The sequence below is a fragment of the Eretmochelys imbricata genome, chromosome 5 (assembly GCF_965152235.1).
Source record: "Eretmochelys imbricata isolate rEreImb1 chromosome 5, rEreImb1.hap1, whole genome shotgun sequence".
Classification (NCBI taxonomy): Eukaryota; Metazoa; Chordata; order Testudines; family Cheloniidae; genus Eretmochelys; species Eretmochelys imbricata.
Window position 1 is genome coordinate 19,307,946 of NC_135576.1, and position 16,687 is coordinate 19,324,632.

The 16,687-nt window shown below is 38.8% G+C and overlaps 1 protein-coding gene across 5 annotated transcripts in view; it reads right to left on the reverse strand.

The window, feature by feature from the left end:
• TCF4 (transcription factor 4) overlaps positions 1–16,687 on the reverse strand; it is a 316,697-nt gene that overhangs the window by 28,868 nt on the left and 271,142 nt on the right. For all 5 annotated transcript variants that reach the window (XM_077816689.1, XM_077816688.1, XM_077816691.1 and 2 more), the window contains 3 exons: positions 6,719–6,786; positions 5,270–5,348; positions 1,922–1,998 (listed from right to left, as the gene is read on the reverse strand). In XM_077816689.1, coding sequence (XP_077672815.1) covers positions 1,922–1,998; positions 5,270–5,348; positions 6,719–6,786 — 224 coding nt within the window. The remainder of the gene's footprint in view (positions 1–1,921; positions 1,999–5,269; positions 5,349–6,718; positions 6,787–16,687) is intronic.

Consider the following 16,687-nt stretch of genomic DNA (forward strand, 5'->3'; position numbering starts at 1 on the left):
TTAGTGTTACCTTAAGCAAAAAGAATATACATCTAACTTATATCACTCTCTGACAAGGCCTATTCTCCCTATGTAATCAAAGAATTACGAACAAGAAGTTAGAAAGAACCTGTTAAGGCCATATAGTCCCATCCCCACAATTACTGAAATGTTCCCTATAACTGTGAATCCTAAAACTACTTTTAAAGCATTGTTGGTAAGAGCACTAATAAATACACCTCCTTACAAGTTTAGAGCTCTGCAGCCTGTATGAGACGTGTAAAAGATCACAAAACAGAGAGGTACTGAACTGTTAGTGGCGGCAGCATTTGTTCTAGCGTAACTCATCCCTCTCTAAAACAAAACCTTATACTCAACCTCCCTCCAGGAGGAGAGGGAGCTGCCCATGCTACCACTAGAATTCTCCCTAAATCTGAACCATAAACAGCAGCAATGTTGACTTTAAAGAAATCTGATTGCTGCTTTACTGGATAACTTCCTTCCAATATCACCTTTCTTTTAGAAAAATAGTGCCATGTTGTTGGCAAGTATAGGAAGAGGAGAAGCAATGGACTCAGAAATAATACATTGTATTTTGCTGTATAGTGTCCTTCATGCAAGGAGTCCATACAATTTTACAGAGATAAGGATTATTATCCTCATTTTACAAATGAGGAAACTGAGGCACACATGGTGAACTATTTGCCCAAGGTCACAGAGCATCAGTGACAGAGTTAGGGATAGAACTCAAATCCCCTCTTCACATTACTACTAGGTCGCACTGTCTCCTCTGGCACGTCATATCTGATAAGTGGATGCCTCAAATTTCTTGTTCTTGAACAAGATATGGGAGGGGAAGGTGAAAGGGCCAGCCCCAAATCACTGGTTAACTTTATTGCTACAAAATAATTCTTCACTCATTTCAGATCTCTGGAGCATACAGATTCCAGAAACACTGCCACTCTATACTCACAACTACATACCACAGCAAGCTGCGATAAGCCAGAAAGCATCCGGCAATGAATCATGATACACATATTTGTATTGGGCCAGATATTGCAGTCCTTGCTAATTCCTGACTAAGGGAAACTTCCCATTGAAGTCAGATAGACTTTTCCATGATTCAGTATTAGATGATTATTTATTTTGCCTTCAGAAACGCTCTGCTTTTTTATACTGAGATGTTTTTGATCTTTAGCATTATTTATATAGCACCCAAAAGGTACTAGATGTTTGAAAGAAATATAATGAGACAACTCTTTCCTTACTATCTAGACAAACAACAAACAAAAAGAATGGGATAATTAATCTAGACTTTTCAAAAACCTTGCCCATTTGTCCCTAATATGTTTCCAGCTGGCCCCCAACTCTTATCTAATCTCTCCATATAAAACATTTTATTTATTTATTTATTTATTTATTATCCTCTCTGTAGTGCTAGCCATAATTACCACCCAATTCTTGCCAATTCATCCATCATATTAAGCCTACAATACTTTGAAACACATCACATAGAATCTAAAAGTATTATTTAGCCCTCTACTGCACTTTCCCACTGTAAATAAAAGTAACCTGATTCATAACACTCACACCCTGTCCTACTTCATAGCAACCACTTACTTTTCTCCCTGATATCCCTTCAAGCAATCCCTCCTGGCTGTAAACAAATCCCTCCTTTTGTAATTAACTTTTTTCATTCTGGAATGTTTCAACAATACATTATCAAATACGACATCCTAGTCAATAACAGTTAATATCAAAATATCACAAATCAAAGGATTGGGCCCTCACGTTACTAACTTAGCAACAATCAAATAGTGCAAACATCCAAGGGCACAGTAATCACTAACAAAATGCAAACCTGTGTGAGAAGTGTGGATGAGAAATGGAAAGAACAGCATGGAAAATACTGAGGCAGAGGAGGTCTCTAATCAAAACATACCAAAGAGTGTAAGGGACCTTCATAATTGGGAGATGATGATGCTTGCCCTCCATTTCTAGACCAAACAGCTGTGCCTGCTAATAGTAAAATGGGAATTACCATTAGAACTATGCAAACAAAAATGTCTTTCAAACTTTCTGGACGGTTTTGTAGACATGTAAATGCTGTTTTCCAGATAGACTATAGGGCAGACATATGGACAACTTCCAAAATATACATGGATGAAAAAAAAAAGGTATTTTTGTAGCGAAGCACGGAGACGCAGGCCACAAAGTTGCCCCAGGCTGATTCCTAACATAGAGGTTTTTATTGATTCGGCAGCTGTACCTAAGAAAGGCTCCAGCAGAAGGAAATGTCTCACTAGTAAAAGGAGAAGTAGCATTTTCAGAAGTGCTAAGAGGGGATTGCTAGACTTCTATGTAAATCCAGCACATACTAGCCCATTATCCTAGCTGTGGTTCAAGACATATTTGATGCCACTGAACAACTCATTCAATCACAAAACTAATGGATTTGGGTTTGTTTTTTTTTAAGGAACAGGATTAAAAAACAATAGCACTGTACGAATATCTAACTCTAAATTCAGTTACAACTTGTCATTCTACAGATGCTCTCATTTAACTGCTAAGATTTGCACTTTCTTAAGGCAGATGATATTATTTTGCACTTACAGAACTTAAAAGGAGCTAACAGCAAAACTCTTGGTTTATATTAGTTTACATCTGTTGAAGCAAATCTGTTTCTGCTGAAGGTTTAAGTGTGAAATATATAAGGTTTCAACTTTTGCAATATCATTTCTTTTAAACAAAGATGTGTCACTATTAAAGGGGCACACTAGACTTGAGGACAGAAATATTGGTTCAAATACTTTCCCCAGAAGGTTGTATTTATGGCACTATGATCAGATCGTTTGTATTGTTAGTTCTTTTTTGTCTGAAACATATAATCTTTTGAATGCTCTTATGAAACGAGGCTGGGAATTCAAGGTGGAGCTATTAGGGTTTTAATCTTAAAACTGAAGTTAAGTGGCATTTACTGGGTTTAGAAGGGCAGGCCTTCTAAACTTAGATTGATCTCGTGGCCTTTTCTAGCCTCTCAGTATGCCATATTGACAAAATGGTGTTAAATTTGATTACATCTGGCACATTCGCTACCGAATTCTGGTCTCCATAGATTTTCACTGTCTTTAACTTGTGACTTTGCCACATCATTGAATAGGACAATGAAAGACAATCAGGACTTTCATATTGTTTCTGACTGGCCCACTATATCGTGAAGCATAAACAGTTCAGTTCTCCTTTGAATATATGTCACTTATTTGTGTTGACTTTGACCCTTGGATCTTTCTATTTATCAAGTAAACTTTCTGGAAAGAAATTCAATCTATATTGCTTAACATATGATTGCTTTCCTCAACTTCAACTCAAATCTTTTCTTTATAGTACAAGACGGAAATGTTGGTAAAGTCCCCTAAAAGAAATGTATCACATAGGGCGCTGTCTAGGGACAGGGACTGGTTCAGACAAATAAGGACTGTCTGTTGTCCTCCTAAACCCTTCATTGGGTCTTACTCCAGGATGGGGAGGGGGCTGGTCAAGGAGCTAGCCAATTCCCAAAGAAGGCCTGATGTTGGAGAAAGGCAGCAGTCCCCCCTCCCCCTTGGTGCATTTTTGGGGGACATGTTTGATTAATATTACCACAACCACAATACCTCACTTTCAATGGCAGGTGTTCTTGAGGAAGGGGTTCCTACCCCTCTCCAGGGGAACTTTTCTCATCAAGGAAAAGTTTGGGGACCTGCTAACTTTCTTCAGACAAAGCTTGCCTTCAGTTGTTGGCTGGCCAGCCCACTTCTCACTCCCATTAACCCTTTCACTGGAATCTTGTCTCTTCAAAAAGTACTTTGGGGTTTGTGCCTCCAAGATAGTTGAAGCACTGTGAAACCTCAGAGCATATAAGATCTAGCAGTTCTGGAGAAAGGGATAATCTCCTTGAGGGACAGATCATTCTTACTCCAGGATTTAACAATACTGTGCTACACTCAGGAGTATAAACTACAGTGTCTTTTAACATGTCTAAGTGAGATTGACAGGACCCTCCCATATGAATTCCTTGGTCTCACAGGACCAGAGGGGGGAGCAGGATGCCTGATCAGCGCTGAAACAGATCCAGTGCTGACTCCCCCAAGAAGCTAACATAGGTAGGTTAGATCAGGAGCCTCTCAGATAGTTATATGGTGAGGGAGTATTTAAGGCTCTTGTGGGAAAGTCTCAAAGGTTCATATAATCTGAATTAGCTTCATATAGGTGTCTACAATTTCTGATGCTCATTAGAACTTAACTACCTCTGAACCTTTTCAGCTTAGCCCTTCACTAGTGCTAATATACGCCTCCCACACTGAAAATTCAGCTACTAGGGTTATTTAGAAATAAAACTATACCATCAAAATATCTGTATCTTTAGAATAAGGACATCCTCATTATCACCGTGTACTATAAATGAGCCTACTATGGTTCTTTGCACACAGCCACATTTTACGGGCCAAGTTCTGGCAGGCACTTTGCTTAGGACCCTGAGGTCTTTGTCTACACAACAAAGAAAAACCTGCAGCTGGCCTGTGCCAGCTAACTTGGGCTTGTGGGGCTGTTTCATATCCGTCTAGACCCGGGCTTGAGCTTGAGCTCTGGGACCCTACCAACACAAAGGATCCTAGAGCCCGAGCTTCAGCCTGAGCCTGGAAGTCTACACAATAATGAAACAGCACTGCAGCCCATGCCGCATAAGCTCGAGTCAGCAAAAACAAACCCAAATCCACTGGTTTTTCTTTGCGGGGCAGACATACCCTGAGAGAAAACTCATGGCAAACAGAATGACTGAGAGAATATGGTTCCCCCAAAAGGTACAGAAAGGCTACTGTGTAAAATCTTGGCAACTCCTTTCACGAAGTGGCCTGGCCTGTGAGCTAGGAGGTGTGGTCTAAATCCTTACATATGTCTACCCTCTCTCAGAACATTAGGAACAATCTGCACAAGGGTTTATGAGGGTTGCCTGGGGACAGAATATGGGTGTCTATTAACACTGCTTTTTTTGCAGCAGGTAAAGGCATCTATTTAAAAGTCATTATGACCCTCTCTTCGTGTTGATCAAAATATGTCTTTTATAAAGTATTTCCATTCATCTCAGTGAGTACAATAGTTGGCCTGTATGGGCATTGTATTTATAAGAAAATAGCCTGATGCTATTGTCTGGATGTAAATCACACATCCAGTTACAGCAGGAGTTTATTTAAATACCTCCTACCAAAAATATGTTGAAATGTTCAGTACAATAGAATTGTAATAACAATACCTGAGAGAGAAGGGGGAGAACCAACAGGAGTTGAAGGATTTGATGAAAAGCTGTTGTTGGTGTGATCTGGAGAATAGATCTTTAAAAGATGATAAAGAATTAATCTAAAGCCATCACAAACTGATGCAGAAAGAAATATGGAATTCTTATGCAATCAGTCCACTTAAATGAAAGCAGGACAGGTTATAAAGCCTATTACTTTCATCTTAACTTTTTTTTAAATAAAGACAAAACTATATTAGATGTAGGAAGCCAAACACTAGAATTCTATTAACTGAGACATCTTGATGGAAACAGACACTTGACAATTAAGAGATGGTTCTGATTGCCACAGGCTCTTTAAGGTACATGATGGTGGGAGTGTACGTTTTTATTTCACAGATTGCTTTAAGAATGAGCATTGTACAAAGCCTTACATTTCTGAAAATTATACTATGTAAAATTAAATCCTTGAGCAGCCCAAATAGATCAAAGGGAACAACGAACAGCATAGCTGCACAGCGGGTAATTTATAACAGCAAACACCACAGACCACTTGTCAATAACTATGATAAGACAAGACCAGGTGTACGACTTGAATGGGTGGGGTGTGCCATTTAACTGCTGCTTAGAGTCAGTGATATGCAGTACACTGAATCTGCACAATGGAGATTGCCCCTGTTAATCATGTATGCCATATACCAGGAATCATTTAAAAGTGGATTCTGTACTGTATCTGTCATTCCGGGCAACCTATTGTCTTATTTTTTCGTCTTTTTAATGAAACATCTGCAGAATATGCAAAAAAATTAACTCTCATGAGAACTCAGTGGAACCCACTCTGCCCAGAAAATAATTTACATTGGTCCTTATTAGAAAGTCAACACATGCAACAGTAACTGCACAGTGATAATGGAGGTGCAGCACTATTTCCCTTTACTTAGAACACGAAATGTGCCATATACCTCAGGGACCACTGTGAGGCAGCTGCTGGTTAATGCTGACTTTTTAATGGCGACCACTGTAATGGAATAGATGGAAACTAGGGTGGAAAATATAAAATCTGAAAGCAAAAGAAAATCTAGATGAATTCTGTTTACAGATCATTTGATAACAAAGAACTAAATCTACCACTGATTTTTAGACAACCTCCCTCCCATTGTTTTTGATAAGTGAAGTGTGTGAAAGATTGAAGGACATGGCTCCTAGTCATTAAGTGCCCAAGAACGGTATAAGATTTCCAGTCATTAATTTCTTTTCTGTTATAAAATTAACTCTAAAACTTTTTTAAACATAATTTCACATTGATCATTAAATATTTCAACTGATAGTAACTCAAAGCTGATGACCTCTGAGATCAAATCTCTCCTGTTTGCTGTTCATCTTCTTAAAATCCAGGCATCCATTGTTGATTAAAAGTTCACACTTCAAAAATGGTAAACGTGTAAACCAAAGTAAATATTTCCTTACAGAGGCAAGTGCTTTCCCCAGTGCATCACCAGTCTGTGAGCTGCCTGCTGCCCCACTTCCTCTGTTTGCTGAAAAACAAAAGATTGAGTGTAAAAACAGGCTGTGAGACATCTGAGTTTTCTATTCCTGGTCCACTTAGTCATAATTTAATTGCATTATAATGCTAATTACATCACATTAATCTTTAATTGCCATCAATTTGTTTGCTAAGGTAGATATCAAACATATTCATATTACGATTTTGGTGACAAAATATAAACTTGACATCTTTGTGGGTTTTAAAATATACTGCATATTTGATACTACTTGACCATACGGCTTTATGTTTTCTCAATGAATGGCAGTCAATGGTAAAGAATAGTCAAAGATATGAAGTGCATAACCAGATAAGCCAATGTAATATGCAGCCTTGTGCTCAAAAATGGCTGCTTTTCTTTACCCTCTAATAAAGAATCATATTTTCTACCAATGAAAGCTTACCGTATTTACATTCTAAATCATTCCAAATAAATACATTATGGCACTTCACAGCACCTTTCTTCTTCAAGAATCCCAAAGCACTTCTTAAAAAAGTATAAATGCTGTATATACACATTACATGCAAAACAATTGCATTAAAAACATTATGGTTGCAAAATCAAGCACTCAGAAGCTAGGAAATTCCTGAATTAAGGTTGCCTGTGCAACTGTAATTTGGCCCCTTAATGCATATGTATTATGATAACAGTATTTAATTACATGATCACGTATTATTTTTCCCACAGTATTTCTGCCTCATTCAGTGCACAGGCTGGGCATTACTCACTTAACGAGCAGCTATTGATTTTGTTTTCTCTTCATTCAATGTGTGGCCCTTTGCCTTGTTTACTGCAGGCTATTAGATCTTGCTCTGAAGAAAGAATTATTAATTTCCTCGTGGGATTTTCTACGGCATTCATCATTGCAATATCAGAATGCTTCACACATACTAATAAATTTATTTTTACAATACTCCTTTGAGATGAGGGAGTATTATCCCCATTTTACAGAAGAGGAACTGAGGAATAGAGAGATAAAAGTCAAATGTACCTGCGTTTTCAGTGTACTTAGCATTATATGGCACATATGTTCAAAACAAAACTCTGAAAGTCAGTGTACTTTAACAACAGCTGTGAGTGCTCAGCACTTCTAAAAATCAGACCCAGAAAATAAGGAACACACATTTAATGACCACTGTGGAAAATCTGATTTAAGTGAGTGGACTAGCATCACATAGGAACTATGTGGCATGGGCAAGAATAGAATCCAATTCTTCAGAGCAGCATTCAACTGCCTTAACTGTGACACCAGACATTTTCTTCACTCCCTCATTCGCTACATATCTTCCAACTTCTGCAACAAATTAAGCAGCGTTTCTGCAAACAGCCTCATTCACTGCCTCATAACGCTGCTCCACCCACATAGCATGCCCAGCCCCGGCTGTTCTGTGCAGGGAAGGGGGAGGGGGAACTCCGTCTCTGTCCTCCCCTCAGTGATTTACCTCTCCTGCCAGCTGCCCAAAGGACGCATCTGAGCTGCTGAGGGAGTACTGGTGCAGCTTCTCTTTGCTTCCCCACAGAAGCCATTTTTTGCATGGAAGCAAAAGGAATCTGCGGGGGTTGGGGGTATTTTTCTGCTGCGCTGCAGTGCCGCAGAATTTCCCCAGGAGTAATGGTTACCTCAGTTCTACGGTCATTGGCTCTGCCATCATGCCTGCACCCTAGCCTCTCTAGCATTAACTTCAGCACAAACTTCCCATTGGAATTCTATCAGGTTAGAAGGTGATCATGCTACAAAGGATCCCTCCAGTGCCATCCTTTTCAATCTCACAGATCTCCAGTGGTGTGTCATACCACTCGAGGGACTTTCATAGGCTACATGATGTAGAGACACTGCTTTCCTCATGCATCCTCTGCTCAGTTTCATGTCCATTGGTTCCCCTCATCCCACATAATGGAAGGGAACTTACAGACTTGTACTAGAAAATGTATGGGATATGCATTTAGTCATTATGCCAGATAGATAAAATAGGTAGCACAAGTTCTAAAACTCTAAGTATTTGCAATAGTTGAAATGTGTTTGCATCTACACTGCTCTACTATGAAAGGTGGGCAACTATCAGTAAAGCAGCAAAGTAAGAAATCCTCTAAAAAACACAATAGAGCAATTTTAAACTCATGCACCATACATAAATCTGATGGTTAAAGATAAACTTTCATATTAGAGGAAACGTGAGAAAAAGGGGATATTTAAACAAAACAGAGATAGCATTGCAAATTTTTGGAACTTTGCCTCACACTCACTCCCGTTGCTTGCTTATTCAGTGAAGTCATCAACATGTATTTATGACGTCAAATCTCACACCTAGGGAAACAACTGTGGCATGACAAAAACTGATCATGATGATTGCATGAGTAAATATGCCATAATCATGACTTCCCTGAAGGAGTAAATAAGAGGTACAGAAGGGCATTAGGGGAGTAAACCTTCATTTTAAACTAGATATGCATTGGATATTGTGTACCATCAGCAATCTGCTGTAGCCTAGGTTTTGTGGGGCAAGAGAGGATGGATCTTTTCACCCTCCCACGAGCAGCAAGATCACAAAAGTGAAGACTTCCTGCATCAAACACGAGCATCAGCCCCAATTTGTGATGCCTAATCTCCCTTATGAAGTGCAGCTTCTCCACCAGAAAAAGATCTCCTCTACCCAACTGGAGGCACAAGCGCTCCAAATGAAAAATGTTGATACTTACTTCCTTGTCATGTAACCTGACTCCACTACAAAACTTGAAAGCACTCTACATGGCTCCCTCTATCATCAGAGGAGTTGTTTCTGCCACCAAGAGGTTGAACCTCTTTCTGTACTGAAATCACTTCCAGGAAAAAAAGAGTACTTGGTGTGAACAAGAACAGTATTTTGAGTCTATTTTCCTTTTACAACATGGAAGGTATAATTAAAGTGGGAATATCATAGCTTGTATATTTTAACTTGACTAGGTAAGCGAATATCAAGTGAGAAGGAACTGCTCTGTATCTCAGTGTATAAGAGCATAGTGACAGCTCTGCCTCTATCACTGCAGTACCAAAAAATACAGCTCTGGTAATTAGCAAGTGTTCAAAAAAAGGTAAGAAATACACATGAAATGTTAACTCAGATATATCTGAATGTTTTCCCCAATGTTAAAGCCCTTTTCAAGGGCTAATGTCTTTAGCTGAAGGAGATTTAAATTAAATTAATTTAGAAATGTTTCTATAGTGTTGCTTGCACATACATTCTTGCTTGCTTTATTTTTTGGTAATATTTTTACTCATTATTGTACATGGGAAAAGTAAGCTTATAGGCCAACAGTAGTTTATTTGTGATCTCAGCTTAGTTTGAAATTAGGTCTGCAAAAAATACAAAGTTTTATGATTTATTCCTCTGAATCACAGTGGAAAGTAGGAAGTTTTTACACTCACCGATAATAACAAAAAATGTAAAGTCAAAGAAATAGAAGACCTGGTGTTAATTAGAGATAAATGTTTAAGTAATGTAATGTAAATGTTGTAAATTCTAACCTAAAAGTTTGTAACTTGAATAATTTCAGACTGACATCTAGACACTGAGTCACAGCAGGAGAGTGAGTTTGTGTGTGTATGGGGGTGGGGGGGTGAGAAAACCTGGATTTGTGCTGGAAATGGCCCTCCTTGATTATCATGCACATTGTAAGGAGAGTGGTCACTTTGGATGAGCTTTTACCAGCAGGAGAGTGAGTTTGTGTGTGTGGTTTTTGGAGGGGGGTGAGGGGCTGAGAGAACCTGGATTTGTCCAGGAAATGGCCCACCTTGATTATCATGCACATTGTGAAGAGAGTTGTCACTTTGGATGGGCTATTACCAGCAGGAGAGTGAGTTTGTGTGTAGGGGGCTGGAGGGTGAGAAAACCTGGTTTTGTGCTGGAAATGGCCCAATGATGATCACTTTAGAAAAGCTATTACCAGCAGGACAGTGGGGTGGGAGGAGGTATTGTTTCATGATCTCTGTGTGTATATAATATCTGCTGCAGTTTCCACGGTATGCATCCGATGAAGTGAGCTGTAGCTCACGAAAGCTCATGCTCAAATAAATTGGTTAGTCTCTAAGGTGCCACAAGTACTCCTTTTCTTTTTGCATATTTCAGAAAGTGAACTATAAAACAAATCAAAACCTAAATACTCTGTTCTTTCTTTCTGGATTATTTTGTTTTAAAGGAAGTGATTCTCTATTTCAAAAAAAGGCAATGAGAAACTCTTGTTTCATATCTTCACAGAGAATATGAACTCCAATAGTTTGCTGTCTCTCCATGTGTAGAAATCCCATTTGTTAACCGCAAAGAACCGTTTGCATATAAGGAGAGCAGTTTCTCAGAGCCACAATATACTATTCAGATTCTTTAGGAGAATTTAACCCAGTGATTCAGATTAAGGTTGCATATACAGATACAAAACTCTGACAAAGTTCCCAATATTACACTACTTATTGCTAAGAACAAAGGAATTCCCGCTATATACTACATGCAAGAACTTTGAAGACTAGCAGCTGAAAGAGATAGTAGAGAAAGTGAACAAGCTAAGGGAACTGACAGATAACTCTGCCCTAGAGATCAAACTGGACACATCCAGACTTTGAACTCGGATGTGTTCCTGAAAGAGAAGATTTCATAGTCTGAGAGTAAATGTGATGTGTGTACACTACAACTGCTACAGTGGAACAACTGTAGCCTGGTAGCTACATTGCTGTAGTATAGACACTTGCTACAGTGATGGAAGGATTTCTTCCCCCACTGTAGTAAATCTTTGACAGGTGGTACCTAGGTCGACAGAAGAACTCCCCTGTCACCCTAGTGGTGTCTAATATAGGGTTTATGTTGGTTTAACTACATTGCTCAGCGGTGTGCAAAATTCACACCCCTGAGCAACGTAACTAAGTTGACCTAAGTGTTAGGTGTAGACCAGGCCTGAGATTACTCTAAATAAATGGGCCTATTGTGTATTTCTTTCTATTTCTCAAATAAATTAGTATTTTATTTAAATGTAAACTAATCTTTCGTTTAGCTGTTATGATGATGTAAGTGCTGACTGAAAATTGTGGGTGACAAGAAGATCTCTAGCCTTAAGGGAGTAAATGAAAACAGATATGGCTAATTTCTTTAGGAGTACATAAGGTCCTAATAAGAGGTTCAGTATGGTCTATGGTCTGACAGCAGCTGGGGGTCTGCTTAGCACACTGAGCCCCATGGACTTCAGGGGTAAAAGGACCAAGCCCACAGAGATTGTTTTGACAATCTCTAGATGTAGGACAGACACCAAATTGTACAAGAGGAAAGGAGCAGTTAACTCATGGCATCCCAGATAAGCAGGTGACCTGCGTTATTGTTCTTTCTCTTTACTCCTTTTTCATTCATTAAAATATAACTAACTTACTCCTTTTTCATTCATTAAAATATAAAGTAATTATTAACAATTTAATATATTACATATAATTAATTACACATTGAAGATATACATGAGGTAGGCTTATTTGTTTTGTTATGCAATGAAATTGGGATGCTTAAACAACTGGAATGTAACTCCAACTTTTGTAAAGAACCACCACTGATATCTTAAGTGGTGCCGTACACAGAAGAATGCTATATGAAAAATAAGGAGGTGCACTAGGGCTATACTTTGGGGTGGAAAAGAAAAATTCCCTTAAGAATGTGTTTTCCCAGACATTTTGGGAAACAAACACTGGGGCTGATTCATTTATATGTGGATCCAAAACTAAAAGTACTGCCCTAATCTAGCAGAATAAAACCACACTTGGTCAAGAATGCTTTCTGTTAGAAAACAAAACAAAACAAAGCACCTCATACAAATAAGACAAGCTCCTGCTCTAAATGGGAAAGCAGGGGGAAGAAGACAGGGAATGCTTATCCTTATGCCCCTGTTTTCATCCTTACACCTCCAACTCCATCTTAATGAGTGTACAAACTTTAGAGTGCATACATTTTTCTAATATTCATTGGAACGTAAATTAATGCTCGTATTTATTGGTAGTACCAGTGTATACCTGAGAGTGCCCAAAACACACACTCTCTCGTATATTTAGGCTACATCCACACTGTGAACTAGGGGTGTGATCGCCCTGCACATTTAAGCGGGGCATGGGTATTTGGCAGGGGCGGGGGGCAGAGAGATGAAAACTGCTGCAAAAAGGGGACAGCGTGGTTGCTGACTCATCCCCTGGGAATGCAGGGTTTAAAAGGGCAGCTCGGCATCTAAAACCTTCCTTTTTACATGGACCAAGACTAAAGCAGAAGGACTTAAGAAAGAGGTGTTCATTAAAGGTACGAACCGGGGTCAGCTGGGGATTCCTATGATTGGTATGGCAAGGAGCCAACCCCCCATTCTAATAGCCCACCTTAAGCCTCCTACGAGGGGGCTGGTGATGGATGGTAAGGTCCCAGCAATGGATTTGTTGGAGGGATCTGAAGGGAAAAAGAGGGGAAGCTGGTGGGAGCCCCTGAGGTATGGTATAGTCCCAGCAATGGATTTGATCGAGGGACCTGGATGGAAAAAGAGGGGGAGCTGGTAAAAGCCCTTTTGGTAATTACAGAATAAACACAGGGTTACCTGCACTGCACACTTTTATCTGCTGGGTAGTCCCAGACATCTAATAACAACATTGCAGCCTGATTAAACCACCACGTAAAATGTCTCCTGTCCTTCTTTTGGCATAGCCAGACAAGGATTCCCCTGCTCACATATCTATACACTGCCTCTCATCAAGCTTGCATGAGTATAAACAGCAGCGTAGTTATGAGCTACACAAGTAGGGGTACACCAGCAGGGGAATCCCACCCCTAGTTTGTAGTGCACGTGTAGCCTTAGTCAAATCAGACTGGGATGGTCAGTACAGGCGTAGAAACGTGGATGTAAAGGTAGCAGAATGACAAGGAGGAGGAATGACGTGTGATGGAAGGCACGAGTACCTTCACAAAGCTTTCAATTTTAGTGTTTAGTGTTACTGTTGTTGCTAGGTCTCTATAATCATTAATAGGCCCAGAGGATGAAGGCATTCTGGACACCTGAGACCCGAGGATGGTAGGAGGCTCTCCCTGAACTTTAGAGGAGGATGGTTTGTTTGAAATATTTGTTGTCTGGGCTTCACTGGTGGAAATAGTTAAATGACTCTGAACCTGAATAAAGGGTTAGATTTAGTTAGCATGATGGACAAAAAATGGAGCCAGTTCTTATTTTCCCCAAATTAGATTGATTTAAATACAAATATCAATCTCAGCATGCAGCCCTAACATGCATGTAAGTTGCTAATAGATTGCTAAGTGACAGCACAACTTCACTGGTGTTTCCTTGCCCTGCCAGCAATAAAAGGCCATTGCTTAGATTGGTAGGAAGCTGGTGCTATTGCAGTCTGAGAGGCTGAAGAGATTGATGGAAATGCTATAGTCCATGGCTTTTGACTCTCTGTTTGAGGGAGGCAGAGCTCCTTTGATACTGTGACCAAGTTTAGGTGGGATGAAGGAGAAAATGCCTGCTTGGAAGCTTAGGACTCCTCTACTTTACAACTGGATTTGAAAATGAATAGCAAATGTTATTGCTCTAATTTTGAGCTATACTTCTACTTAACATACCTCTGCTAATATAATAAAGAGAATATGAAAGGCTTTTTCTAACCCAGTGACGGATGGATTCATGGTGTGGGTTCCCAACTATTCTGAAAAATACACCGGACCCTCGCTAGAAGGCGCATCTATATAGCGCGAATTCGCATAGAACGCGGTCGCGGCCATGGATCCCAAATTTAATTACTTTAATTGCAATTCATTTTAACATGGTCCCCGCTATAACGCAGTACCACACATGGATCCCAAATCTCGGGTTCTAGCGAGGGTCTGGTGTATATATATATATCCAATGTTACACTTAACTCCTTAGAAACCTCTCAGCAAGCTCCTGTAGGAACAATCCTGTATGGGCAGTGGGATGTACAAGATGATGAAGTAGTTTTTTTCCATTTCTAACTCCTGTGATTCAGATTGAAAATCTTGAATTCTTTGAATAAATTTCCAGGCACCTGTATCTCAATAGCTATAATTAAATCTAGAACACCTAGTCAATGTAACTGACAGGACACTGGATGCATATCTATAATAAAGCATTCCATTAAAAAATCCAGACTTCTTACACTAGAATCCAAACTTATAAAACCATGCTCTTTTTGATTGGACAGCACTTAATATGAAGGTAGAATGGAAGTTATGATTTTGTGTAGAAGGAAATCTTAGCTCAACTCGGTATTTATAGTTGATGGACTTCCCAAACTATGAAATATTGACATTATTGGAAAAAATTCATATTCCTCTTGAGCTATGTGACTGTACATCATTTCACTATATCTGGAAGCTTTACAATCTTGTAAAAAAATAAAACGCAGTATTATGTGACTGCTCTAATAGCAAAATTACTGTGAAACCAAGGTCTCAAGGGGAAACACACACAAAGTTTCTGTTACAAAACTGTATATTGCAATGCATCATGTAATAAAAACATGTCATTAGAAGTCAAAGTAGCAAGGAGGATTAATACATGAATCAGACAGATATTCTGAAGTAATCTTTTGCATATACTATATTAAATCTATCTTAATAACTGGTTGCTTAAAAATTGCATAGCTCTGGACCTTTGAAAAACACATTGGCAATACTATGCATAGGATTAAACATCACTTCTAGTCAATGTTGTCATGTATTCTATTCAGAAAATTTCTTTTACCCAATGCTGTTCAAAAAGATCACAGGTCTTCTTCTGAATACAGCTGATCTTAGGTGCACAAATAATATTAATTACAAATGTGTCTCTTCCAGATATATGGAATTTACTAGCAATAAATAGTTCTGTTTGCCTTCAAGAATACGTTTTAGGGATACTCAAGCACTTGCTGGACATTAAACACAACAAAAATCCCTTGAGAATCCGATTTTGCTAGGTAGCCCAATGGGACTAGCCACATAGTAAGTACAGATGGTTAAAAAGCCTGAAAATATTTTATAGCAAATTTTTAGGGCTTTAGTCAAAAATTCAATTTTCATCAAATATGTGAGTTGAAATTTTTAAATTTAGAAAATTTTGACCTGCTCCAGTAATAAATTACTAGTCAATGTGAGTATGGGTGCCCATTTCAGAAACCGTCTGCTTAGGGCCTGAAGACTGGACTCAAAATGAAATATATTCATATTCCATTCCCCAAATGTTCTGAGCCCCTATATTGTTATCTTTAAGGCTATCACAAAACCAGGCACAGACGTTCCATGCATTAAAACTGCTGCTATCAGACTTTTTGTGAGATAATGATTTTTGCATGTCACACTCACAAAAAAGCAAGGAACACATTGTAAAAGAAGACTTCTCAATGGAATGGGAAGATTGAGCACAGAAATCCTATACTGTAAAGGGATACAATTATCTCAGACAGTGACAAATGAAGAAGAGACTATTAAATTTTTCCTTTGTTTAGAGACCTTGAAAAATATGATGCCCATGTGTTAATACTTGAACTCACCCTCCATTCTTACTGCATTAGTCCTGCTTAAAGTCATTTTATACAGAATCATGTGTGTAATCTGAAACATGTGTCAAACTATGTGTTCCCTAGTTACCAAGTATTTAATTAGCTTTATTTGTTCTTTGTGATACAGGCAAGCCAATATTTCTTTATTTCCTGTATTTAAGTCTGAACCAGAATATGCCAAATATTTAAGAAAGTATACAGATGTATGCTATTAATTTACAGAGGTTGTTACAAAAATATCAGTAACTTCAGAAAAGAAGGCTCTCTTCTTATTACACAAACATGCTGCCATCACTGATTTCTACCACACTGTGTGGAAATCAAATAAAAAATTGAAGGGGATGAACATTAAAATATATT